Raw genomic sequence first — 26,926 nt, 5'->3', positions numbered from 1 at the left:
AAACTGGCTGCTGTGGTGGTCTTTGCAGAGGGTCTACCCAAAAGTGATCACGTCAACCAGGAAGAGCAGCCTAGAAGGAGAGGAGGAGGGAGTGCAGGCAGCAATTGGACAGCTCTGCTCAGGGGCTGGTTCTGAGCCATTCCAAAGCCAGATTCAGGTCCCACCTCTTCTAGATGCATGGCCATGGCTTGCCCCAGGAGTGTCTGCCCTGAGTCAGACCCATTGGGCCTGGGCTCTGCCACAGGTTCGCAGTATGGCCTCTACTCCCTCCTCCAGGAAATCGTCCAGAAAGGGCATGCAGTCACAGAGGAGACCTTCAGTTACCTGCTCATGGGCTGCATCCAGGATAAGAAGACGGGTTTCCGATACACCCTACAGGTCTGTCCCTTCCAGCTCTTTCTGCCTCTCCCGCTGCCCCCTTCCCACGTGCACCTGTGTCAGGTGCAAATGATGACCACGTGTGCATTTGAGCACCTGTGACTGCCCCTTGCAGGTGTTGTTATGTTTGCAATAGTTTGGCCTTCACAAAGCATGCTGCTTCCGGCCGTTTTACAGATGGTGGGGGAGGAGGGCCTTAGAAGGGGCATGGCTGCTGCCACGTGAGGGCACAACCAGCCCATGCTCTTTCACTCTGCTGAGTGGCCTTCCATGCCACTGGCTCAGATCGGCTAAGCTTACAGTCTCTGAAGGCCTGCAGCACACTTACGTGGAATGTTTGTTCCAGCTCACCTCCCACAGGCCCACACTCAGCATCTCTGCAGGTGGGACCCAGGGATCTTTAGTTAGTCCTGAGAGATGTGCATGGACATCAGAGTTGAGACCCATTGCTCTGATTCCACCTCAGATCCCCTGAGAGCACTGCCTCCCTGGCCCTAGGCAAGTGAGGTGCCGGTAGTAGCAATGGTGCCAGAGCTCCCCTGGAGCTCTTCAACTTAAGGTGGGGCCCACAGACCTGCAGCATTAACCTCCCCTGGGAGCTTGTCAGAAGAGCAGGGTCTCAGCCCCACCTGGGCCTCCTGCATCCATATCAACATTTCAGCAAGATCCCCAGGTGGTTGATCGACACGGAGGCTGAGCCCCAGTGACCTGGGACAGCCCTGGACCCAATGCATGCCTCTCCTCAGCAGACTCTGAAAGCAGGAGCTTTATGGTAAAAACCAGCCAAGATCTAGTTCCTTGCTTTCTTTGTTCTAGGTCTGTTGTAGTTAGAAATGCTAATAGCTGGCTTGTGTTGTGCACTTATTAAACTGCTCAACCTAAGCACCATCAGCCCTGTTTTACAGACAAGGAAACTGAGACTCACAGAGGTTGAGTAAGTGGCCTAAGGTCACACAGCTATTAAGCAGATCTGGGATTTGAACTGAGGCCCATCTGACTCCCAAGAACCTGAATCTGTGCTAAACCTCAGGTCTCTGCTGAGACCTTTGCCCTACTTAAGACCCTGTCTGGTGGGCAGCAGACCTCTTGCAGGTTGCACCCACCTGGGCCTGACTGACTCCTGCCTTGTCTGCACACTTACCCCTGATGAAGACAGAAAGTTAGATGTGAGATCTCATCCCACCAAATGTGGCCACCCTTTGAGCCCACAAAGAAGCCAGTGTGACCAGTGAACCCTGTGTGGCATCTCCTGGCACCTTAGAAACGATGTCAGAGTGACCCAGACATGATCAGAGTGGCCCTTTGTGGAGAACACACTGAGTGTGCTAGGTGCTGTGTTGTGGGGTGAGAATGAGCTCATCTCAAGAGGAAACAGGGCTGCCCCAGCTTGGGGGGTGCTCTTCCTGGCTGAACCCCCCCTTGCACTGTCCCTGCCCTGTGTTCTTATACTTCCTGGAGGCTGCATGGGGCAGGACATGCAGTGGGCACTCAGGAAGTGTCACTAAATCCAGCTCTTAAGTCAGCCTAGACTCTTTCAGGATGTAGCCTCTCTGATATCCCTCCCCAGAGTACAGAGAAACTGGACAGAGATCCAGGGCGAAGTCTATTCCCAGTACGGGGGCTCTGGAAGAGGGCAGAGAGATGAAAGTGGGAGAACAGTTTGGGGATGAGCTAGAGAGAGAAAAGGAGTAGCACCCCTGTGAAGTCTTCCAGAGAGTCCTCAGTCTCAGGATTCTTAGTTGTCTAGAGCTGGGCATTGGGTTAGATGCTTTTAGCTCTTTTCTGTGCCCTTTGTATTTGCCAAATGGTTGTTTATTCCCTGTGTCTGCTCTGCTTAAGCCTCTTCTGAGGAGTGCAGAGCCTGAACTTCTCTCTTCCTGGCAGGTGTGGAGGCAGATGCTGAGTCTGGGGCTCCAGCCGAGCCAGCATGGCTACAACCTCCTTTTGGGGGCAGCTCGAGACTGTGGCTTGGGGGACCCGGAGGTGGCCTCAGCACTGCTCCTGAGGCCCAGGGAGGAGACGGTCCTGCTCCAGCCCCGGGCAGGTGGGTTTCGGACAAGGAAGAGAGCCCAGGCCCGGGTGGGCGATGGCATGTCAATCAGGCACGTGGAGGCCCTGGAGAGGCAGCTGTTTCTGGAACCTTCTCAGGTAGTTGAGGGCCTTCCAGAGCCTCGTGAAGCCAGAGCCCCCAGCAAGGCCCAGCCTGAGGTGGATACCAAGACGGAGCCTGACCACATGGTGACCCTTACTTCATTGGCCTCAGAACCTTCTCGCTGGGGACTGGAGGCCAACCTCCTGACCTTGGGAGCAGTCCCCCCAGCTGTGGTCTCCTTTGGGACTGTAACCACCCCAGCTGACAGGCTGGCCTTGATGGGGGGCCTGGAGGGTTTCTTGGGCAAGATGGCAGAGCATGGGCTCAAGCCCAATATCAAAACCCTCACACTGCTGGCTGAGGTGGTAGAGCCTGGGAGTCCTGCAGAGTCCTCACTGCTGACTGTCCTGGACACGCACCAGGTGGAAGCTGACGTGACATTCTTCAACACATTGATGAGGAAGAAGAGCAAGCTTGGCGATCTGGAGGGGGCGAAGGTGAGGGGCATGGAGGCAGGCACCAGATTCAAGAGGAAGGTTCCTCTGACCTTCCAGCTGCAGGACCTGGCTCCCCTGCAGGGGACGTCACCCATTCCCGCAATAGGTGGGCAGGCTGAGTAGAGCCTCTGTTCTGGGCCTGGGCTTGGGCAAAGCTGAGAACTGAGTGGTGAAGCAGCCAGCTGTACTGCTCATCCCCATTGAGGAGCTTACAGATGGATGCAGACAGACACCAAACACATCCTCACTGTCCCGAGGGGCACAAGGCATACAGGAGCTTGGGACCTGAGTGTCCCCACCCTTCAGCCCACACCCTCTGACCGCCCCCCACACACACACAACAGTCCTCCACTAAATGCTGTTCCACGAGCTTCCCATCCATTCCTCTTTTCACTGACCACACCACCAAGGCTCTGCTGGTACGAGGCTTCCTGCATTTCACAGAGGGGGCACTGAAGCCCTTGTGGGATTTTGTCCACGTATCTCTAAAGCCTCTTTTGTCAGAGCACTGACCTCTCGTGGACATCAAAGGTGGCAGAGATAGAGCTTCTGCCTTCAGGCCCACAGTGCAGAGCGCACCTTCCTCTAGACAAGCTGAATGTGAGAGCCCCTCCCTGAGCCAGCCAAGCTGCCAGGGCATCTTTCTTCCTACCCCAGCCCTCGCAGTCTCATCTTTACTTCCCATACTGCTGTTGGCATTGTCTGCAGCCCTGGGCTGTGGGGTCAGATGACATTGAAGGCCTGAGTGCTGGGATGGATTGCCAGCAGAGGAGCAGAGAGGCACAGGAATATGAACGGCTTCAGGGAGAGGGGAGCGCATGTCTGAGACAGGCTGGAAGGCAGGGTGTCCTCGCAGAGGGACTGAACTCCGAGGAGCTGGGTGCTCACAAGCCAAGCTGAGAACAGCATCCAGTGTGGTCACACAGGGAGCTGTGAAGCCTCTGAGCAGAGCTGTGCCCCCAAGGCCTCTAGTCAGCCATGGAGCTTCAACTGAGAAGGCTCTTGCCAGGCCTGGTAGTGTCATATCTGTCCCCACAGGCGCTGCTACCACTCCTGGCAAGGAGGGGAATCATCCCCAACCTGCAGACCTTCTGCAACCTGGCTATTGGGTGCCGTAGGCCCAGGGATGGTCTGCAGCTGCTTGCAGACATGAAGGTGAGTGGGTCCAATCCTAGGTGGAACCCATGGTGCTACGAACTTGGGAGGTGCTCAGGAAGAATGCTGAGCCCCCCCTGAACCCCCAGGCCTCCCCACCCTGACAGCATAAACTGTGTGTGAGGGCAGGGAGAATGGGATCACTCTCGCTTCAAGTGTAGAATGGTCATTGGCCCAGGTGGAGAGAAAGTGGACCCTGCTGCAGGAACTGGCATTGAAAACATGGGGTGTTCCAGTTTTGAAGGTGGTTGCAGTGGGGAGAGCTTGAGGGGTGAGGACAGGTCTTGGCCCCAACTCTGGATGGATATATGTCAGAATTCTAGGGGCAGGGGTTGCAGTAAACCACAGCCAAGAGCTGAGGAGGTGGTCTCCTGCACATGGTTTACTGCCCGAGTCCAGTGATCTCTGAGCAAGTTCTTCAGGGCTGAGAGGGTAGGGTCCTCAGTTGGGGGGATGGACCTACAGTGTGGGGCACATGTGCTTTCCTTTTTGGAGTGGGGGGGTACACCCTGTTGTTGCCACAAGGTACTGACCTTGCCCCAGTTGCTGGTCTGCAGAGCAGACCTAAATGGCCTGACATGCACAGTGGGCTGCTTTGTCCCAACAGTTGCCGTCACGTCACTGATTGAATGTTTATGTTTCTGTTCCAGAAATCCCAGATGACCCCCAACACCCACATCTACAGCACCCTCATCAACGCGGCCCTCAAGAAGCTGGACTACACCTATCTCATTGACATCCTGAAGGACATGAGGCAGAACAGAGTCCCGGTGAATGAGGTGGTCATCCGCCAACTAGAGTTTGCAGCCCAGTACCCACCTACCTTTGATCGGGTGTGTACCTCAACTCTAACTCAGAGTCCTCTAATCACCCCACCTACCCATTACCCCAGGTCTGGCCTTGAGGAATTGGAATTCCCTTGCTTTAAATGTCAGTTGCTTCCCTTAGGAAGAATCCCAAATTCCTTAAACCACAGCCCATGTGTCCCTGTGGACTACATCTCAGGCCACTCTTCCCTGTATTCACTGTCATCCCTGGTCTTCCATCATTTCTGTGTAACATCAGCCTTTCCTGCCTTGCGGTTTTTGTAGTCCCTCTACCTTCAGTAGGCTCCTCATTTTTCCTATAACTGGCTCCTCACCCTGTAGGTCGCAGCTTGGATGGCTTTCTCAGGGATGCCCTGCTGCTCCCTCCTTCCCATCACCTAGAGCACTGTTCCTTTTCGGCCATTTCACAACCTGTAATTGCATCTGCATGTGTGACTGTCACCTTCACAAAACCTAAGCCCCTGGAGCTGGAGACTGACTGTCTTCTTCACCTGGCTCTCTGGTACCTGTTCATTGCCTGGTGTCTGTTGTCAAGTGAATGGGGATGGCAGCAGAGCTGTGATAGAATCTTTTATTTTTTTTATTTTTTAAAGATTTATTTATTCATTGGGGGAGGGGGGAGCAGAGACACAGGCAGAGGGAGAAGCAGGCTCCATGCAGGCAGCCTGACGTGGGACTCAGTCCCGGGTCTCCAGGATCTGGCCCTCAGCCAAAGGGTTCATTTTTAGGGTCCATTGAGACCCTGTGTTGAGTGCCTCCAAAGCAGCTGCACCATGGAGGAACACCACCCCGGTGTGGAGGGAGATGGGCAAGGACACACCCAGGCATGGGGTCAGGGACAGCTATCCAGGTGCAACACTCAAGTGCCATTGTGAAGGCTTAGAATTCAGGAGACAGTAGAGTGTATGCCAGGAGAGGGCATAGCTGGGCATCTTTGAGCAGTTGGTTGACTCTTGTCTTAGTGACTTTTCAGAGTTCTTTGTGTTCTGGATATTTATCTTTTGTTCCATGTTACAAGTATCTTCTAGTTAGCAGATTTGTCTACTCCGTGGTGTGGAGTCCTCAGGGGATTATCTCAGGTTCAATTCAGACACCAGACCACCGTAGGCCTAAAGCTTACTGGATTCAGGTCACATTCATATTCCCTTAGGAAGGTGATTTATTTCTATTTGTGACCATCAGCTTTTTGTTTTACGTACTTTCAAGGCTGTATTAGGTACATACAAGTTTAGAATCGTTAAATCTTTGAATCCAGCTGTCTGTCATCGTGTGGTAATAGTCTTGATCGTGAAAAAAAAACAGTCTTGGTCTTGGATCTCTTTGGTGTTTTTCTCTGTATTCCTTTACCAGCTTTCTTTTGGCCTCTGCTGGGCCCACCTTGTTTCCTCCTTTTCTTCCCCACTCCTGCAGACCACTGCAGCAGTGCTGAGAGGACACAGGGGAGGTACTCAGGCTGGAGAGACAGTTAGTGGCACCCAGGGATTCTAGCTTGGGGGCTGAGGTGCCATCCCCGGGTGTAGCACAGGAGCACATATTTGGAGGGATTGTTAGATGGGAATCTGGTCTGCCCCACAGCAGCTATGTTTCTTGACAGTAAGCTACTCAGGTATCAAACAGTTCTTCTGCCCTCTCCCCTTAACCACCTAGAAGCACAAACAGCTTTCCTGAGGCTTGAGTCAGCTGCCATGGTTTGGGATTAGCCATAGGTAGCATGCAGTGACTAAAGGCTCCTCTGAAGTCCATGCTTTTCCATTTATAGTACAAAGAGAAAAACACCTACTTGGAGAAGATTGATGGCTTCCGAGCTTACTATAAGCAGTGGCTGAAATCGATGCCAGCAGAGGAAACCCCCCATCCGTGGCAGAAGTTCCGGATCAAGCCCATGGGAGACCAAGAGTCCACCACGGAGGCTGATATGGACAGAAGCCTTGGAGGCAGGTGACAGGAAGTGCTGGGGGCCTCCAGCAGAGAAGGAGCAGAGTGTGTGGTTTATAGAGCTCTATAGGAGCCCCAGGAGCCTCTCTGCATTGGGCCTGTGTGTGTACTCCTGTGGCCTCAAGCCAGAGGAAGGGTGCGGCCTAGAGTAAGTGATGCAGCATTTTTCAGGCATTGTTACAAGGAGAAACACTGGGCCCAGGGTGCCTGACAAGTTCATGGCAGGTCCAAGAGCAGCTTGGTCCATCTTGGCACCCCATCTCTGGTCACATCCTTGTCTTGGGGGGGGGGTGTCATCCCCATCATGGACAAAGAAAGTGAACTTGCTCACAGTCACACAGCACCAACAGGGTGCTTGAGGTCCATGGGTGACTGTTCTCTAGGGCCTGGTGCTTACCCCCTGGGTTCCACAGATTGCTACCTCTCTGAAAGAATAAATGCAGAACCCAGAAAGTTTAAAGTTTTATTTCTACAAATCACTGATAAACACCAAAGCCTTTACATACGGAGACCATGCTCCAACTCAGGCCAGGAGCACTGCTCTGCAGGAAAAGCTGCTCCTAGGAAAGAGGGTGGCACCACGGGCAGAAACCCAAGAAGTCCAAAGTTCAGGATGAAGAGGGGTCAGGGCCTAAGGACCTCAGCCAGAGCAGCCCCGGCAGCCGCAGTGCGTGCACTCGATGATCCGGCCCTGCAACAGAGGATAGCTGAGACACTGCACTCCTGCCACATGCCACCCCTGCCCCACGGAACCCTCCCACCAAGGATGGCAAAGGGACATTCGCGGTCTTCAGGACTCTCCTCGGAAAGCCTTCTGCGACAGATGCAAACAGTTGCTATTGACACTGAAGCTACACCTCTATGCATTTAATTTATGCACATTCAATGCACACACTTGCCCCATATAAAGGAATAAAATCTGTGAATGATTGTTATTCTGTGAAATGAGCATGACATACCCTGCAGTGAGCTGGAAGTGGGTCTGCTACTGCTCAGGGGGCTCAGTGTCCGGGGCTCAGGCCCTCTGGGCTGGGAACTTTCTTATTGGGGCAGAAGATATGCACTGGAATTTAGATGGCAGAAGAGTCTTTCCCCCTGGGTCAGCTGTGCCCAGATGTTTGGCTGAGGGCCTGCCCAACAGCCAGAGGCCCCAGAGCTATGGTTTGTGTTTATTTTCCTTTTATTTTTATTTTTATTTGAGGAGCAAGGCCCTTACCTAAGCAAACAAGATCAGATGGTGAAACCTAACTAAATTGAAAGCAAGCTCTATTCTGGCCACAAGGCTGGGGCAGCACCCCTAACCAAATGCCACCATAGAATCCTGGCAGGGAGCTTAGGCACTCCACCACTTCTCCCTGCTCCCACCAGAAAACCAGCACCCAGATTCTTCCTCAGGAAGAATGTGATATCCTTGGGCCCTCATTCGATGTTCATTGTTCCCTGGCCTTAGAGATGATTCAGGGAGACAGAGCTGCCTGCCGAGCTAAAGTCCCCGGCCCAGAGCTCTATAGACTATATAACTGGTCTGCAGCAGGAAGGGACCTGTGGTGAGGCACAAGTGTGAAAGGTAGCCACCTGGGAGGTGGGCAGGCTGGCCTGACTGCCCAGCTGGGCCCACCATGGTCAGCCACGGGGCCGCACTCAGAGGCCACTAAGGTGAACATTCTGGTAACTGCCTCCTGCAGTTCTACTTCAGAGAGGCTTATATGCTGTAGGCTCAGTTACACATACAGCACCATGCCTGAGCTGCCCAGCTGCGGGTCTAGTTTTAGAACAAAGTTCTGACAGAAGCAATACAATGTAATTAATCTGAGGGAAAGAGATCTGGCGAAAAGTATCTGGAGTGAGCACAGGAGGGGAAGAATGGAAATGCCTCCCCTAGCCCAGCCCTCCTCACCCCCACTTCCTATGTGAGGAAGGAATTCAGTAACTTGCCCAAGGGTGCAGTTGAGACTGGCCCCAGACCTAACAAATGATTGCTGCCAAACTGCCTAACACGGATTCTTCAGGAGAGGGACATGGCCTCCCTAGGGCATGGCCAGCAGGACAATCAGCATAATTGTGTTGAATCTCTGCCATCAACTAGGGCAGACTTCTGAACTGAAAAAGTAATCTCAAATTCAATCATTGGACATTAGAGGGGTAGAAACGTTACCACTTCCAGCTTGCTTTTGGGGACCCGGCAAATGCAGTTCGTCCCAAAATTGGTGTCCCGTGTCTGAATGCAGCGCAGGCAGCATAAATTCTCATACCCCTGCTTTTTCCATTTTGCGATCAGGTTTTTATCAGCATAGCCTTCTTTAATACAGTATTCATATAGTTCTGTCAAAAAGGGGAAAGAGCATCAGACCATGGTATAACAAAGCTTCCCCAGCCCCGACCCATCACTGCTCTTCATTAAAAAAAATATTTAGCCAGCCCTGACCCCTCCCCACTTTTTTTAGTGAGAAGAAAACCAACACTTACTGAGGTTGCAAGAACAAGAACCATGAAGTAAATCTGAAAGCTACTCAGGTTGGTGAGGCTGAGAGAATTTAATTACCTCTGCTTATGGCTTTCCGCTTATAAAAGAGGTCAAAAATATAGCGGGTTTTCTGGTGGTGGATCCTGAAGATAGGCCACAGAGATTCCACTTTCCTCTTTCCCTCATGAGGTTCTGTTTCAGCTGAGGAGAAAAAGGTGTGTGTTTGTCTTCTTGTGGCAGGTAGTATTCACAGGATACAGTTTTTTTTTTCTTTTAAATAACTAAGGATAAAGAATAAATCCGACTTCACACCTTCTAGGTTGGCTATCCTCAAAAAGGCAGTAACAAGTATTGAAGATGTGGGAAAACTGGATCATATGCTGCTGCTGCTGGAAATGTAACACGGTGCAGCCTCCCTGGAGAACAGTCTGGCCTCTTCCTCAGGAAGTTCAAGTTACTATATGACCTAGTAGTTCTACTGCTTGGAATATATCCCAGAGAACTGAAAACACACATGCAAACAAAAACTCCTATATGAATGTGCAAGCAGCAGTATTCACAACAGCCAAAAGTTGAGGCAATCCCGGTATCCATCAGCTGTTGAATGGATAAACGAAGCCCACCCATACATGGAGTATTGTTCAGCCATAAAAAGAAACGAAGGGATCCCTGGGTGGCTCAGCAATTTGGCGCCTGCCTTTGGCCCAGAGCACAATCCTGGAGTCCCGGGATCGAGTCCCATGTCGGGCTCCCAGCATGGAGCCTGCTTCTCCCTCTTCCTGTGACTCTCTCTCTCTCTCATAAATAAATGAATAAATCTTAAAAAAAAAAAAAATGAAGTACTGGCTCCTCCTACAACACGGAAGAACTTTGAAAACATGATGCCAAAGGAAAGAAACTAGTCCCCAAAGCCCACCTACTAGATGATGGTCTGCAGAGACAGAAAGACCAGTGGTTGCCTTGGACTGAGAGAGCTGGGGAGATGGCGGCAGTGGGGGGAAGAATACTAAAGGGTGCAGGCTTTCTTTAGGAGGTAATGGTTGTCCAACTCTGAATATCCTGAACACCCCCCCTTAACACTGTATAAGGGCAAATTTTATAGAATAAGACTTCTAGCTCAATAGAGCTGTTATTTTTAAAAAAGATAAAAAGCCACATGATTTAAACATGATTATTTGGCAATTCTCTTTCTGTTAGCAGTTATAAGTTGATCTTTGTCTACCATCTCCGCTCAGTTTTTAGAGCAGAGGAGAAAGGTGAGGAGTGGTCAAGAAAGCTACCTCCATTTCTCCACCTTTGGGGCCATTCTATTACTTAGGATATAGAATTCACAAATGGGATTCTGTGATCCTCAGGGCAGGCACTGAGGACTGAGCCAGTGCACAGTGCATGCTTGCTATAGCTCAGGCCCTGCTCTGGGCACCGGAGGTCCTGCAGCGGGGCAAGCAGAGCATCACTGGGGCTGCGTTCCAGGGCAGGGAAGTGCATCAGCACCTGGAGGTAAGTGGGGAAGGCCACACAGAAGAAGAAAATACTGAAGTGAGGACTGACCTTTTATACAGGTGATCAAAGAAGGCACAAGGGGACATCTGATCAGAGTCTTTAAGGAACCAAGGGGGGAGGCTTGTCGAGTGAAACAGGTGAAGGGTGTTACAGGTATAAGCTTCCAGTTAGAAGTCCTATGGATGGTCTCCGGGATCACGCCCTGGGCCAAAGGCAGGCGCCAAACCGCTGCGCCACCCAGGGATCCCTGCACTCTCATTTTTAAAATCCCTTTTAGGCCCATTTTCATAAGACCATGTGAACATTCTTGTTGTTTTGTACAAGTTCACACACATAGTGGAACGCATTTTTCAATGGGTGATGCGGAGTCCTGCCATGTTTGAGGGAAGGAAGAGAAGCTAGAAGTAGGGGCATCATGGTATAGACTACATTTAGGTTTTTGCTGCTTTGCTAATGCCAAGAACTTTAAAAGAAATGTCCCATTAACTTCAAAACCTTGGCAACAATTATTTTTAAGTGTTATTCTTTAAAAAATCTAGTTAAATGTTCATTATGCAAGTGTTTATGCTTGATTTTCAACTAATTCAAAGTCCTTACAAAAGTAGTTATTTAGGGGTGCCTGGGTGGTGGCTCAGTCAATTGAGCATCCAACTCTTGATTTCTGTTCAGGTCATTATCTCAGGATCCTGAGATCAAGCCCAAGCACCTCTCCCATCCCTGCTCTTTTAAAACAATAAAAAGAAAATAATCCAGTAAGTTGGTCATGTAAGGCCAACAGATGCTTGTGGCTTCAGATAAGAGTTCTAAAAACATGCTACACTGATTCATCAAGTTCAGGATCATACAGCATTTTGAGGGAACTGAAGATAGTACATTTTGGAAAACTAGTAGACTATGCAAAACCAAAATGATAAAAACAGTGTCAGAGATCTGCAAGGAAAATCTGGATTACGTTGTTTCTGAAAATGTGAAAATGAAAAAGGACAGGATTTTCCAAGTAAACCTAAGATCCTAAATATGTACCTAACCCAAAACAGTCAATGATTATAGGTAGACTATTTGATCTTTATTCTCTAAGGCTTTTATATTAAGTTGGCTCCAAAACGTTTTTGAAGACCTTTACATTAGTGCCATCCTACTTCCCAGAACTCATAATATTCCTGAGTTAGTAAGCAAACAAAACAGGTCAGTGCCCAGAAGCCACAGTGGTGCTGACTGGCTCTTCCCATATGATACTTGCATTTATGCCTCGTCCCTGGAGACACCTGAGCCTGTGACCCTTAGATTCAGCTCACCCAGTTAGGAACTACTCCACTCACCTTCTCTCATCTTTTGATCTAATTCATCCAGTGTTGGCTCGATCAACTCCCAACCATCTGGGGGAGCTTTCCGGCTTCTTTTGACTTTAGGCATTTTTCTCACAAGATACTTTGCAAAGATCTGGGAGGGAAAATTAAATGGATTGGTTTCTGAACCTGAGATCCCCAAAAGCCTTCACTAGCCACCATTTTGCTGCACATTCACTTCCCTAAATCTGTTTCCTCATCTGTAAAATCTACATAGAGGGCCATCGTGAAGACCTCATTAAAATTATATGGAATATGCTTGCATTAAATATGTTTAGTAGATTTTTGTTGTTATCTTTAACATCACCTATGAGCCTGGCCTTGGACTGGATGTTGGGAACATAGAACAAACCATTAAGACATAACTTCTGTCGTTGGGAAAGTGAAACTCTAGCAAGAAAACAAAATGAAAAGGTAATCACAATACAGTGTGAGAAGGTCTATGGTTGGGAGAGCAGAGAGAATGAGGGCTTAAAAGGGAAAAAGATGGTGTAAAGCCAAAGTACCTTACCGTCTGCTTCCCAAGAATGTAACAGAAAGAACTCTGGTCTCTTCAGTTACAGGCTTAGGTTCTTGTCCAGCTCTACCAATTACTCTGTGACTTTGGGGAGGTCACATTCCCTTTCTGGTCCTCAGTCTTGTCTATAAAATGAGGGCAATGAATTAGCTGGATTGCCAAAAAGTCTTTTAAACCCAAGAAAAATGTTATATAAAGGCAAGTCATATAAAGCCCATCCAGTACAAATCTAAATGAAAGGTATTTCAAACCACATTTCCATTGCATTTCCTAATTGGCACAGAGGATTCAGGTTAATTACCTACCTCCTACTTTGAAGCATAGCAGATTCCTCTCTCCCAAACTCAATCAGTCTGTGCAGTGCCCTACTCCGAGTTTACAAAGCGCCCCCCTCCCCCAGTCCTTTCATGAATTCTCCATTAACAACCTTACAGTTAAGGAATAAAATTTCTAGGGGTAGAGTCAGGGTCACACAGCTGAGGACTGCCTGAGTATGATTCTGACTAGGGGGCTCCTGACTTCCAAACCAGTGGTCTCTGCACGTGTCTCTCCGGCGCTGAAGCTAGAGATGGACAGAATCTGGACCCTGCCCAAGCGCGCGCACGGGCTGAGAAGACAAAGATACGGGATGGCCAACGTGCTATGATCCAGGGAAATTCGAGAGCCTGGTCCATCTGGGGGCCAGAGAACAGCCCAGGGGAAGTAATAGGCAGGAAGCAACTGGATCAAGAGGTGGCAGGCGGAATAAGAGGTGGCAGCGCTCAGAAGAAACGAGTGGAAAGGCCTTCAGAGCTAGGGAAGGAAAACGTTACGGTCGGAATAACAGGAAAGGCTCCCTAGAGACGACGGCATCCAGGCTAGGTTTACAAAAGAACAAAGAGCATTTACACAGAAAACGTTCTCTGCGAAGAAAGCAGCGGGAGGAGGGGGAGCCTAGAAGCAGAAGAGCCTTCAAATCTCCCATACCCTGGGCAAAACGAACGAGGCACCACCTCCTCTGACCTCCCGCTCCAGGGGCCCGAAACTGCCCCTGGCCAGCCGCTCAGGTCGCTTCTGGCCCGGTGCAGACCTCCGATCCCTGGCCCTAGCTGTTACCAAGGTACTGGAGGACACAGAAAAATGCTCACCTGAGCCACCGTCACCGTCAGCCGCCACTTCGCTACAGGCGGCTTCCGCTTCCCAGGCGATCTCTACAGGCTGAGGTCCTCGCGGAGCCGCTCCCCACCTCGCGCCGAGATTGCGTCATCCTAGGTATCCGCAGTTCTGCCTGTAGAGAATTTTGCAGCCGCTGTTGCGTTTTGCCCTCACATCCCGCGGGGAGACCGGCAGGCTCGCGCGTCTCCCCAGGGCGGGGGGACTGGAGGCACTGTTGCCTGGGCAGCGTCCGGGCGAGCCTGGATTCAGGCGACCCGCGGGACAGTCTCCGTGAGCCGGCTTCCCTGAGGTCCCCGGTACTCGGGGGCTCGGGCGGCGACGGCGGCGGCGCGCTGAAGAAAACTGGGCCGGGCGGAAGAAGTCGAGCCCGAGGCATTTCCGGTTCCGGTGTCAGTTCGAGGCGCCGCCGCCGCCGCCGCCGCAGCCGCCGGAGCCGCGATGCCTAAAGGAGGTGAGGGGCGAGTGCGCGTGGCTTGTGGGCCTCGAGGGGCTGCCAGAGTCCGGCTCCTCTTGTTCATTCAGCCCGCGGGTGTCTCGGACAGCGGCGCAGAGGGAGGACGTCCGCGCCGGCTGAGGGCCAGGTGTGGGCCTCGACGCCCAATTGTCCGGATGGAAAAACTGAGGACCGGAGTGGCCACGAGCTACTCCTCCGGGGGTCTTAGGAGAAGACTCGGGGGCCTCCGGCTCCTCGCCGGCACGGAAGGCCGGAAATAGGGCGCGCTTCTGCTGGCTTGGGGGACCTGGAGTTCCCTCCCGCTGTAGGCTTGCCGGGGACTGAGTCACCGCGTCCCGCGCCTGTGCCGGGGCTCGTCTGCCTTGCGCGTAAAACGTGGGCCCTCTCGAGCTCTGGGCGAGCCGGGCCTGCCTCGTGAGATAAGTTGGTGTTCTGGCGCCGGGCGGACCTAGCTTTGACTGCCCCTGTTCGGCAGCGGCTGCGTGTGTGCCTCTGAGCCAGTCGCTTCATCTCCCTGTGTTTCGGTTTTCTCATTTGCAAACCGGGTTTGTGATTGTAGCTACCTCATAGTACGGATGGGAGACTTAAACTAGGTGATCCACGTGGAGTGCGCGGCACAGCGCCGGGCCATCGTTAAGTGTCCGCTAAGCACTATTTGTAGGGTTTGGTCAGTTTCTTGTCCAAGAAGACCGAGGATCCACGGTAGACAGTCCTTCATTCTCTTTCCCCTGAGCGTCAGAAGTTCTTGATTTGAAGTCTAGCTGTGTCACTGTCTAACCCTGTGGCCTTGAACAGATTATTTAATTCCACTCTGTTTTTCTCATCTGGAGCACTTGGCTAATAACCCTTAGCTTGGAGAGCTGGAGAAAGAGGTCATTAAAAAAAAAAAAAATTAGAGCACTCAGAGTGCCTGGCCAACTCCTGGCTCAGAACATATGTTCGGTTAATAGCGGTAGCTCATGTGTCATGTTGGTTAAGCTGCTTCAGCCACAGGAAATCTTGGGAGTTTTTTTCAAACCTAAATGACTTCCTGATTTTACTTGCAGAGATATTGGGGTTTACAGAGTCGAATCCATTTAAACCTACCTCCCTACTGATTTCATCTGTGGAATCAGTCTCTTCCATTTTTCTCGATCTTGGTCCTGCAAAAGGAGGGTGCTAAATGAACCCTCTGGTTCCAGAATTCTGGCTCTTAAGGTCCTACTTCACAGATACTTTGAGCCAAGGTTAGAGGTTACAGTTAGAAAATGCTGAATATCTTGGTTAAATGACTTGACCTTTGGCTTGTGAAAAGCTTTTATGGGCGGATGAGATTTGCATTTCTTGCTTTTGTTGATTTACTTCAAAAACTAAAGAAAAGATTTTTTTTTTTTTTACCACAAAATTCCCCTAGAGAAAAGGATGCACTCTTGTTTCCAGTAAGTTACTGTGAATCACTTTTAAAGGCAGAAGGAGCTTCTGATAGAAGTTATGGTAGGCTAAACTAAGGTCAGTATCCCCTAGCCAGGTGTGCGGGATGAGAGGCTATAGTAGCCAGTATTGAGTTGTTACTACTTCCTGGAAAACTAAGAGGGCAAGAAAGGGTGTTAGGTTTTTCTTCTTTTTTTAATGGCAAGCTTGGTATCACACAATAGGACTTTCATGAGCATAAACAGAGACACCCATGGGAACCCGGGTAGTTATTAAAAATGGGTGGTGTGGTCTTTAGCAGCCAATTATGGCTCTGTAGCTGCTGTCTAGGAACTAAGGAGGAGGTTGGTATCTCTGCTGCTGTCTCTGGAGTCCAGAGAAGCTCTGGCTGTCTAATTACAGATTCTCTGTGCTCAGTGAAACACTCACTGGAAATCAACTGGGCCGAAGCTTCCAGTAGAAGTGGGAATGGATTGAGGCCACAACCACCCAGCATCCTCCAGGACCGGCAGACACAGGTGCCACCCTGCTGTAAAACTGGCTGATGGCTTTAACAGGAGTCAGCCTCTTGTCTTGGCTCAAGAGGCTTGGACTGTAAAACTGATACTCTTAGATGAGCTTTAATCACTAGTCACATTTTTAACTCTTAGAAGATAGTTGGTTTTATTTTCAACTTTAAATTTGTCAGCTATGTTTCTCACTTCAAGCACAAGAAAGTTCTCAGTAGGTTTTAGGGTCTTTTTACTAGCATGCCACTTAGGTGAATGTGAAATATTTTATTCTCTGACATTTACAGTGAATCACTGATGAGGCCAGTGCCTTTGTTTTTTTCTTTCTGTCAAAATACTCTATCCGAAAAGTAACAAACATAGCACAAACGTAGCGTATGTTTCTGTAGTGCTTATCCAGTGCCAGGCACTGTTCCAACAGACGTATGTATGTTAAGTTCATTCCCGTGACAACTGTAGGAGGTAAGGACACAGATGGAGAAACTGAGACTCAAAGGTTATTTACCTGCCCAAAGCTAGTAAGTGGTGCAGCTGAGATTTGAATCTTCAGTGACTTGTCTGTAAAACGAGACCAGCTGTGACTCCCTATAGGTTTATTCTGAGGATCAAATAAGTGCATGGCTGTGACCGAACATTTGCCAAGTAAAAACCATTGTAGGGACAGCAGGGGCATAAGTGTTATATGTTTTTTACTGCATTTTTGTCCACTGTGTTTGGAATCTTTTTTTTTTTTTTTTAAGATTTTTTATCTATTTATTCATGAGAGAGACAGAGGCAGAGGGAGAAGTAGGCTCCCCTCAGGGAGCCTGATGCGGGACTGGATCTCAGACCCCAGGATCAGGCCCTGAGCCGATGGCAGAAGCTCAGCCACTGAGCCAGCCAGGCATCCCACTGTGTTTGGATTCTAAGGAACCATGGGATTTGGCCAGTTCTGATGTGCAGTGTGCCCTCCTCCATATCCTTCCCTCAGAGCTGTGTTTGTAGGAACTTACATCCAGCATACAGTTTGGAGCTGCCTCAGGTTGTCACATGTTGCCTCTTTTGTCCCTTTGAACATATGAAAGTAGGAGAGTATAGGTTTGGGTGGTGCTTGGTGAGGGGGAGGGGAGGTCTCTGCTTCTGTGCATCAGGACACAGCCCCCTGGGGCTCAGGGCCATCAAGGAAGCCTATTCCCTCCCACCTTCCTAAATTGCTAATCCTTGTGCAGGGAGAAAGGGAGGCCACAAAGGCCGGGCAAGGCAGTACACAAGCCCTGAGGAGATCGACGCACAGCTCCAGGCTGAGAAGCAGAAGGCCAGGGTGAGTACATGCCTGTCGAGGCCACTCCAGTGGCCCAGGGTGATTCCCTGCCTCTTTGGCATTCAGAGAGGCCAGGCAAGGACCACCTATTCCTAAGAAGCAGCCAGCACCTGAGGTTTGGGATTGGGGATGGGGCATGGGCGGCAGGCAAGTATCCCAGAACAACCAATGACTGAAAAGAAGAGCCATCTTCTGATTGAATCGATTAGAACTTTGTTCTTTTAACAGTGATTGCCTTAGTGGGTCTCTGTTCTTGGTTCTGTGTGCCTGCTTTCTGGAAGCTGTCCTTCTGCCAGGCTTAGCCCATCCATAGCTCAGGTTCCCAGCAGCCCCATTTGTTTGTAGCCATGCCAGACTGCTTGCCAGACCCAGCGTGACATGATGCCCTGCCTTCCCACACCCCTAGCAGGCAAAGTACTATTCCTTTCTCCAGACCTTGCTGAACGTCGCCTCCTCTGTGACTCTCACTGATGCTATTCACCCTTCCCCCTCTAGTCTGAGCTTAATACTTTACTCTATTCCTGCAGTGTTTTTTACAGCCTGTTGTCAGGAAATAGAATGTTTCCATCATCATTCACATCCACATCCCTGACCATACCATTAGATCCTTGCATGGATAAGGGCTGAAAAGAGCTCAGTCAGACCTGATGAGTGACACTGCTCTGGAGTGCCTGGGAGTTCCTAGAAGGGGAGGGGCCACAACAACTGACTGGGAGAGGGCAAGAGGGCTTGATGGAGTTGCTGGCAGCTAAGCAGGACCTTGGACAATGTGTGGGCAAGTGCAAGGGGGGGGAAGGACCTACTGTTTTTGTTAGGAATATTTTTGGTGGGGAAGCCAGAAGGGTGGAAGGAAGCGACATGTTGGGTGTTGTCTTAGGAAGCCAACACAGCAAGGCCTCTGCATGAGCAGGTTGGAGTGGCTGGCCTACCATTGACTGTGGGAGGAAAGCAGGGGAGGACTTGTCCAGAAAAGCGAGTACGATTTGGCAGCTGCATGTGGCAGCTGGGGAAGCAGAACGGGAGCTGAGCAGGACTGTGGTTTTCAGCCCCACAGCTGAGTTCTTCAGAGTCTGGAAGATTAACTTCTCACCCAGGATGGACTGTGGGAATGGTTTTTAGACTGTGGAGCTGAATAGATAGGCTGCCTCTGACCCAGGTCCCCAACTAGGGGCCGGGGTCCCAGAGTAAGACCCTTGTCATACTGGCCCCAGCTTTCTGGGGCTTAATTTTTCTGGGTCCACAGACTAGAGGTGGTGGGAGCAGGGGTCACAGTCTAGGGGGTTTGTGCATTTTTGATTTTGCAGGTTGTCCATTTCTGAAACAGGAAGAAGAGGAACAAGGAGAAGAAGGTGGAGATGGGGCTGCAGGTGACCCCAAAAAGGAGAAGAAATCCCTAGACTCAGATGAGAGTGAAGATGAGGAAGATGATTACCAGGTACTGTGTTTGGTGGAGGCCTGAGACTTGGCCTCATTCAGTCAGCAAATGTTTATCAGGTGCCTGTTGATGACCATTTCCAGTGGTAGATGCAGATAGAGTCCTTGCTCTTAAGGGGGTTACTTTCTTTTTATTTATTTTTTATTTTTTTAAGATTTTACTTATTTGCTTGAGAGAGAGAACATGAGCCAGCAGGAGGGGCAGAGGGAGAGGGAGAAGCAAGCTCCCTGCTGAGCAGGGAGCCTGATGCAGGGCTTGATTCCAGGACCCCAGGATCATGACCTGAGCTGAAGGCAGATGCTTAGCCAACTGAGCCACCCAGGTGCCCCAAGGGGGCAGTTACAGACAAAAAAGAAGTAAACGAACAGCATAATTTCAAGTAGTGGCAGGTATCATGAATAAGATGGACTGTGATTATGGGTACTTGAAATAGTGTGTGGTGAGGAGGTAGCTTTTATTTTTTTATTTATTTATTTTTTTAATTTTTATTTATTTATGATAGTCACAGAGAGAGAGAGAGAGAGAGAGAGAGAGAGAGGCAGAGACACAGGCAGAGGGAGAAGCAGGCTCCATGCACCGGGAGCCCGATGTGGGATTCGATCCCGGGTCTCCAGGATCGCGCCCTGGGCCAAAGGCAGGCGCCAAACCGCTGCGCCACCCAGGGATCCCGAGGAGGTAGCTTTTAAACTGAGATCTGAAAAACAGGGTGGAGTCAGGTGTGTGAAAATTGTCGTGCAGTACAAACCGGGTGGCTGGATTTGCAAGCACAGAGGCTCCAGGGTGGGAGCAGGAACAGCAGGAGGCCGATCAGGAATGTACCTTGGTGGATACAGAGTGGCTTGGGATGAAGGAGAAGTTGGTAAGGGTAGCTTCCATGTGGCACTTGAAAGGGTTTGGGTTTCACTGTTGTGGGTAGGAGGTCGATGGTGGAGGCCTTGAAGTTGGAGAGAGAGATGACTAGATTTGCTTTTATTTACTTATTTATGGTTTTATTTATTTGAGAGAGTGAGAAAGAGCATGAGCCAGAGGAGGGGCAGAGAAGTGGACTCCCCATTAAGCACGAGCCAGATGTGGGGCTCAATCCCAAGTTTGGGATCATGACCTGAGCTGAGGGCAGATGCTTAACTGACTGAGACCCCCAGGTGCTCCCCAGATTTGCTTTTTTTTTTTTTTTTTTTTTTAATTTTTTATTTATGATAGTCACACACAGAGACAGAGAGAGAGAGGCAGAGACACAGACAGAGGGAGAAGCAGGCTCCATGCACCGAGAGCCCGACGTGGGATTCGATCCTGGGTCTCCAGGATTGCGCCCTGGGCCAAAGGCAGGCGCCAAACCGCTGCGCCACCCAGGGATCCCCAGATTTGCTTTTAAAAGGCGGTTTTGGCTTCTCTGGAAAGAGTTCATGGTAGGGTGTTGAGGATATAAGCAGGGAAATGGCAGCCAGTCTAGATAAATTGTGTCTTGTGTTGAGGTGGTGGCAATGGCAGTGGAAACAAGTGGGCAGATTCACACCACATTTTAGAGATGGGCTCTTTGTGGGTTGCAGAGGGTTGGGTTTGGGGGTTGAGGGAAGGGGGCATGAGGCTGTGGCATAAAGGATGGTCAGGAAGGGGCAGGGTGGGTGAGGCACATACACTTTGTGCTCTCAGTGGAATGTGGAGCCTCCTAGTGGAGGCGTTTCTAGGTAGCTGGATTGTATGTTGGTGTCTGGAGCTCTCAGATTAGCTGGGGTTTGGAAGCTGTCTCCCTCCGGTCATTTAAAGAGAAAAGTTGGGGTTAACAAGGACTGATGCTTGGACCCAACCTGCTACATTGAGGACTTGTGCTCTTGCTGAACTTCCCCTAAGGGAAATGGGAAGTTCAGGTTCCCCGACCCTGTAGATTGTGATCTCATGGTTCCTTCTCACATCACCCCCCTCCTATCAGCTGGGATGGCTAGGAATGGGAATTGGTCCTGAGGACGTCCTCGGCCTCGCCTGCCCTGCCCTGGGGATCCAGTGGTGCTCGTTGCAGTCAGCTGTGAGATTCCATGGAAGACTTTTCAGGGGCTGAGCTTGAAGTGGAGGTATAGTGCTCTGTGTTGAGAGCTCGTGAGTTGGGCTTAGGTTCTCAGCTCATCTATCCGCTTCCTGGTTCACCTTAGGCAAATTATTTAGTCCTGTGTCTCTTTTCGTCCCCTGTGGTTGCTGGGACTTGGCCTAGCTTGGGTTCTAGTTCTGTGTACTCGCTGTCCTTGTACCTCCTAGGCTGGTGAAGACTCCTCTTAAGTGCTATTCTTCCTGTGAAGTTCAGGCCAAGCATCATGTTGGGTAGAGCAAGAGTTTGTCCCCATCCAGGCGGGCTGTTGGGAGATGGCATGGCCCTCAGAGGCACCAAACTTCTCCAACAGCCAGCTTCTTGTCCTATCTTAGCAAAAGCGCAAAGGCGTGGAAGGACTCATCGACATCGAGAACCCTAACCGGGTGGCACAGACAACCAAAAAGGTCACACAACTGGACCTGGATGGGCCCAAGGAGCTTTCAAGGAGAGAACGGTAATCTCTGCTCTTAGGCCTTGGGACCTGGGCACAAGGGCAGGGGCCTGGCCTGTGGGGTGGGGCGGGGGTTAGGGGCTGGGGGGGAATGGCTGAGTCACCCAATTCCCCTGCCTTCACCTCTTGGGCTCTGAGGTTCCTAGTAGCTGAGCAACTAGAGCATTCACTTTATTTCATCTCATTCCCCAAAGGTTCTATAGAAGCTTTGCCAAAAACACAAAACAAAAATAATTTTTTTTTCACCAATGGGAACACAGCAGGGAAAAACAGAACAGCAGATTCAGACCCGAGTGTTGTTTTTGAAGTAATGGCCAGGGATATGGAGGGTTATGCTACAGTCCTTCAGAGCACCACACTCCAGGGACTCTTCCCTTATCCAGCCTGAGCTAACCATTCCTGGCCTGCATTCTTCTCTGGTGTCACTGCTATGAGAGGGGGGCAGGTGGGAAAGGGCAGCCCAGTGAACACTGTTCGCTGCCCCAGCGCTCTCTCAGTCCCAACTGGAAATAGAGCTGCAGAGAGCCTCTTCTTGGTTTGTGCCAGGATCCCAGTCCAGTGCTGAAATGCCCTGCACACGGCCATTCCCAGACAAGTAGTGCCCCAACTTTGGATGGCCACCAGCTGACATCAGGGGCCTTCCAAGAGACTGAAGCCTTCTAGGGAAAGCTGCCTGGTTTTTTTCTTTCTGAGCTGCTAGTATTTAAGTCCACCTTCCTGTGCTAACCCCATGATGGCTGAGGGGGTCTATGAATACCCCACAGGGAAGACTCATGAGCTCCAGGTACCTCTCCGGTAGCTTCTGTCTCACCAGTAAAAAGGAGATCTTGTTGTCACCCCCACTTATTGAGGTTGCAGAGTGAAAACCATAAAGGCCAGCATCCTGCCCTGGGACTTAGCCTTCACTGAGGGAGCCTTGCAGAGCCTTTGGGTAGCCTTGCTCATCAATCATTCTAGATGCCTCCAGGGCACACCACTCAAAACCACTACCACCACCCCACCCACACCCCACCCCCTACTCCGCCCACCCAGGTTTGGATCTCTACTGCTCAGCCTAGAGGCTCCTGGCTCTGCGTCTACCTCCCAGGGTAGGATCTGCTGAGCTAAGAGGTATTTTAGTCTCTTCTCTAGCAAGTGTCTTGTCCAGAGTCTCCTGGGTAAGACATCTGCTTATCTAACTTCCTGTGGGTGGCTTTCTCTCCTGTCTGGCCAGGCCCCATGCTTTGTTTCTTATTACCCAATGCTGTGTGCTGTGAAGGCCTCTGGGGGGGCAAGTCCCTCTCCCAGGCCCCTGCTAGACAGGGCTTCCCTGCCCCTTCCTCCAATATATGGCTCTTCCAGGAACCTGGTATAGATGGGACCATCCAACACCACAGTGAAAAAGCGTGCCCACTCCAGAATCTCAGGCTTGGGAGGAATATCCTCAGAGGAAAAAAATGACCCATCACCTCTTTATCTACTGGGTTGGTGACTGATGCCTATGGGAGTCTAGCTGTTGTTCCCATACCCTCCTCAGTGGGTGCTCACCCCCTTGAGAACAGCCTCTTGCACATCTAAACTGCCCTGATTGAGAATGTGCTATGTTCTCTTGACCTGAGATTGGGTGGGTGTGATTCCCATCTGGGCTACTTGATCCACTCCCTTCTCTACCCCCCATAGAATGTGGTTTCCAGTGCCTTCCTCCTCCTGCTCATCTTTGGATATAGTGTTCACTTGGTTTTTGATCCCCCTTTCTCATTGTGGACACCAGACCATAGTCAGCACTCCTTTCCCCACAATGCAGATGTTGTTCACTCTGTGCTGAGCTCACCCCCCATCCTGTGTTATCTGGAGAAGCTGGTGCACCAGTTGAACTTCCTCTAGCCCCTTGAGTCTGTCCACCAGAGTCTAGGCTGTGCCTCTGCCTGTTTGTTTGGTGAGTGCCCAATACAGAGGGGACACACACAGCCAGGGCACCCTCCTCCACTTGAGCCCCAGGCTCAAGTACTTGGCTTTTCATCTGGCTCCCACATCCAACTCAGCCGGTTATGGTGGGGAAGATGTTCCCTGTGACACCATTTTATCCAAACAGAGAAGAAATCGAGAAGCAGAAAGCAAAAGAGCGTTACATGAAAATGCATTTAGCTGGGAAGACAGAGCAAGCCAAAGCTGACCTTGCCCGGCTGGCAATCATCCGGAAACAGCGGGAAGAGGCTGCCAGGAAGAAAGAAGAAGAGAGGAAAGGTAAGTCCTGAGCCCTGGTGCAGCTGCCTGAATCTGGTTCTGGGCAAGCCACCAAACCCTGCACTTCAGTGTCCTCATTGTGCCATGGCGTGGGCTTGGGTTGTTGGGCAGAGGCCCAGCCTGTGTGTATATGCAAGTGCCTTTCTTATGTCAAGGGGTGGTGGGTGTTTGTGCCCATGTCCTAGGGTGCTGGGAGGGTCCAGCAGCAGCCGGGAGTTGGATAAGGGTTTGAATCTAAGCAGAGCACTGTCCACAGCATCTGATGGAAGCCTCAGGGATACAGCTAGGTCTGACCCTCAAGGACCTGCTAAGGTATCTGGTGCCTTGTGCAGTGGGGAGAGCTGCCTCAGGTAACCGCTGTCCATCTGAGGGCTTGAGAGGGTGGGACAGGGGCAGGCTGGACCTCACAGTGCAGACCTGGGTGAAATCTGGCCCAGCTGTCCCTCCTCCCCGATGCTCTCCCTCCAGTGGGGTCAAAGGTTGGCAGCGGGGGCTGTGGGATTTGGTCTGGTTTGTAAGTCGAATGCTTATGACCTTCTGTCTCCTGGTCTCTTACACTCTATACATGGAGGGACCACGAGAGCCCTTAGGGATCTGCTGTCCTGCCTCCTCGCTAATTCACAAGGCAGCCAAGGCCCAGAAGGGAAAATCAGCTGCCCCAGGGTTGTCACTGCATTGGAGATAGCCTGCTCTCCCAGCTTCCCCCCCGGAAGCTCTCGCTTCACAAACCCTAAACCCTTTGAACGTTGCTGCTTATTGGAGGCTGCAGCACCTACAGGGAGAAGGTGTAATTGCAGGGTCCTGCCTGGGGGTGGGGTTAGAGATTTCTCTCTGCCCAGTAGATTGTGCGTTGGTGCCCCTGTTGGGCGCAGTGGCTCCCCCAGGAACCCTCTTCTCCCTGGGTCTGTTCCTCTTCTGCCAGCTGAGCCAGTTGCCCAGAATGTTTTCTGAGGTCTTGAGCCCTACAGTGCTGTGCTCCCGGGATGTGTGTGGTGGGGGGAAGGGTGGTTTTTTGCTAACACCTGCCCTTCCCTTCCCACCCTCAGCAAAGGATGATGCGACTTTGTCGGGAAAACGAATGCAGTCGCTGTCCCTGAATAAGTAGCACGGCCTGCGGGAGGAGGCACCGGGGATCCGGCCACGCTGCCAGGCCCTCTGCCGAGTCTCGCCTGCCCCACCCTGGCGCCGCCACAGCAGCCCCTCACGGCAAGGAGCCCCTGCAGCCTGGGGTCTCCTCTTCACCTTGGCACAGAAATCATTTGGGGGGATGGTAGGGAGGGCTGGGGGGAGGGGGCAGCTGCTATCTTTGAGACAGAAAGATGCGGGAGAGCGTTTCATATGTAACCATTCGGATGTTTTTGCTGTTTTTAGAATTCAGAACTCTCGTTGGGGGTGCCTGGGAGGTGGGGTGAGAGGAGCTTCCATTTGTCCCGTAGGTTGCACGGTAGGGGGTGGTTGTGTGTGGGGCAGCTGCTGACAAGTTTGCAACAACCAGCCCTAGTCTCTGTTGCCTGGGTGCTCACTGAGAGGGGCTGTTGTCTGGTAGTCCATGCCCCTGGGTCCCTGAGGGTCATGGCTTGTCTCCAGCCAGTCCGTTCTGCCCTTCCCTGCCCCATCCCCACCCTTTTGGCCAGAGCTCGGGCCCATTCTTAACCCTACCCATTGATCATTTCAAGAAACCTCTGTTTACTGTGCAGCACCCAGGCAAAACATGCTCCACAAGTCCAACTTGTATATTTGGCAGATTAAACTTGACATTATCGTAATCTTTGTTCTGTGATCCGTTTGGGGGCACTTTGTGCCTGGGCCCTTTTCACCCAGGAGGGCACGGGTTTGCTCTCAGGTCCATCTCCACATGGTTCAGGCAGCACCCAGCAGGACATGAGGACTGGTCCCTGGGCATCTGAGCTAGGAGAGACCTCAGGATACAGAGTTAGCCCCTCCCTTCATTTAACCCAAGTATGGTGGATCTGGAGCCCGAGTGGCTGGCGACCCGTCCATGCTCCATAGCAAGCTGGCAATAGCACCGTACCTCCCCGTCCTGCCCTTCAGGGGCCCCCAGCCTTAACAGTCTCAGAATTTCAGTGCTGGGAGGAAGTGTCCTGACACCCAGCATGGCTGCCAGGCATTACCTCATGCCATCCTTACCTCCCTGGATGGTGGGGATGGCGGCAGGGAAACTGAGGTTTGGCACAATCATGTGAACCACCTGCAGGCTTGGCCACTGTGCCTGTCCCTTCTCCTGCACCCCTTCATGAGGGACACTCTGCCTTGTGAACACCAGCATCCTTTGTATACGGTTCTGAGGTCAGTAACTGGTGCCAAGCAGGGGTTTGCCCTGAGGTCAAAAAGCGGGATTGAGTGGCAGAGATGGAAATGGACCCCTGACTTCCAGTGACTCTTGCCACACATTCCCTGGGCGTGACCTTGCTGGAGCCTCAGAAGGGATACAAAAACTGCCCGCAGCTGCAGCTGGTGGAAAGCCCCTGACCCTGGACCTGAGGAGCAGGACCCCCCCATCAGAGGTTTGCCAGAGCACCGTCCCCTCCCCTCACCCCTTGGAGGTCATGCCACAGCTCAGTTTCAGGTCTGTACCGAGAAAAAGAGGTTCTCTGAGAAGATGAACAAGAAGGTGGTAGCTGTTTGGCAAGATTCACGGACAGAGCACCCAGTCCTTGGCTCCAAGGGCTGCCAGCAAGCAGAACTAGAGCCACACAGGGTGATAAGGAGGCATCTTCTAATGTGCTGGAAGCTGGAGGTTTGCAATAATAGCTGGCATGGAGAGGCCGTGTTTGGCCTGGGTCAACAGGGCTCCCGGGGTCCTCAGGACTTGTCCTCATCTTGTTGGACCTCTGTGTGAGACCAGAGCCAAGGACTTCCCTGATGTCTGCAGGCTGACGAGTGGTTGTACAGATCTCACCTGTGTAGCTGGGTGATGTGCCGGCAAGACTGTTGCCTTGAAGCATTTCCTTTCTGGCTCAGCTAGAGACCCTGACTTACATCGAGTACATGTCACCAGAGGCTCCTCCAGGGGGGCTTGGAAGTCAGACCTGAGATTGGATCCTGGCTCTGCCACCTCCTGCCTGTGAGACTTTGAGGAGGTAACTTCTTTCTCTGGCTTTCTTTTAAAAGATGGTAACAAGGCCTTTTTTTTTTTTTTTTTTTTTTTTTTTTTTTTTTTAAGGTTTACTTGAG

The 26,926-nt window shown here is 51.3% G+C and overlaps 3 protein-coding genes across 6 annotated transcripts in view; 2 read left to right on the top strand and 1 right to left on the bottom strand.

The window, feature by feature from the left end:
• Nucleotides 1-7,819, top strand: part of LOC129519593 (ATP synthase subunit f, mitochondrial) — a 41,141-nt gene extending 33,322 nt beyond the window's left edge. For all 3 annotated transcript variants that reach the window (XM_055340253.1, XM_055340250.1, XM_055340249.1), the window contains 5 exons: nt 277-378; nt 2,263-2,967; nt 4,006-4,122; nt 4,773-4,955; nt 6,709-7,819. In XM_055340253.1, the coding sequence (XP_055196228.1) occupies nt 277-378; nt 2,263-2,967; nt 4,006-4,122; nt 4,773-4,955; nt 6,709-6,891 (1,290 nt within the window). In that variant the 3' untranslated portion in view covers nt 6,892-7,819. The remainder of the gene's footprint in view (nt 1-276; nt 379-2,262; nt 2,968-4,005; nt 4,123-4,772; nt 4,956-6,708) is intronic.
• BUD31 (BUD31 homolog) lies at nt 7,334-14,069 on the bottom strand. Of its 2 annotated transcripts, none has more exons than XM_055340259.1 (6): nt 13,842-14,069; nt 12,704-12,839; nt 12,171-12,291; nt 9,427-9,549; nt 9,040-9,206; nt 7,334-7,575 (listed from the first exon to the last, which is right to left on the bottom strand). In XM_055340259.1, exons 3-6 carry the CDS (start codon nt 12,262-12,264, stop codon nt 7,525-7,527), a joined length of 435 nt encoding a protein of 144 aa, XP_055196234.1. In that variant the 5' UTR covers nt 12,265-12,291; nt 12,704-12,839; nt 13,842-14,069; the 3' UTR covers nt 7,334-7,524. The 2 variants fall into 2 exon arrangements, with proteins under 2 accessions (XP_055196234.1, XP_055196233.1); XM_055340258.1 differs by having other exon boundaries at nt 12,709-12,839.
• Nucleotides 14,070-14,186: 117 nt separating this feature from the next.
• Nucleotides 14,187-25,497, top strand: PDAP1 (PDGFA associated protein 1). Its single transcript, XM_055340257.1, has 6 exons — nt 14,187-14,320; nt 17,451-17,542; nt 18,867-18,977; nt 21,390-21,511; nt 23,580-23,731; nt 24,778-25,497. Exons 1-6 carry the CDS (start codon nt 14,308-14,310, stop codon nt 24,834-24,836), a joined length of 549 nt encoding a protein of 182 aa, XP_055196232.1. The 5' UTR covers nt 14,187-14,307; the 3' UTR covers nt 24,837-25,497.
• The last annotated feature ends 1,429 nt before the right edge of the window (nt 25,498-26,926 follow it).

This window comes from Nyctereutes procyonoides, unplaced genomic scaffold, assembly GCF_905146905.1.
Source record: "Nyctereutes procyonoides isolate TBG_1078 unplaced genomic scaffold, NYPRO_anot_genome, whole genome shotgun sequence".
Taxonomy (NCBI): domain Eukaryota; kingdom Metazoa; phylum Chordata; class Mammalia; order Carnivora; family Canidae; genus Nyctereutes; species Nyctereutes procyonoides.
Note: the sequence above shows the minus strand (reverse complement) of the source record. Positions and strands in the feature narration are given on the sequence as shown.

Coding starts and splice junctions, on each gene's coding strand:
- PDAP1 (XM_055340257.1), top strand. Junction 21,512..23,579: donor GAGCTTTCAAGGAGAGAACG/GTAATCTCTGCT, acceptor TTATCCAAACAG/AGAAGAAATCGAGAAGCAGA. Junction 23,732..24,777: donor GAAAGAAGAAGAGAGGAAAG/GTAAGTCCTGAG, acceptor TCCCACCCTCAG/CAAAGGATGATGCGACTTTG.
- BUD31 (XM_055340259.1), bottom strand. CDS start 12,264: ATGCCTAAAGTCAAAAGAAGCCGGAAAGCTCCCCCAGATGGTTGGGAG. Junction 9,207..9,426: donor GCGGAAAGCCATAAGCAGAG/GTAATTAAATTC, acceptor CCTTTTTGACAG/AACTATATGAATACTGTATT. Junction 7,576..9,039: donor CCAAAAGCAAGCTGGAAGTG/GTAACGTTTCTA, acceptor CCTCTGTTGCAG/GGCCGGATCATCGAGTGCAC.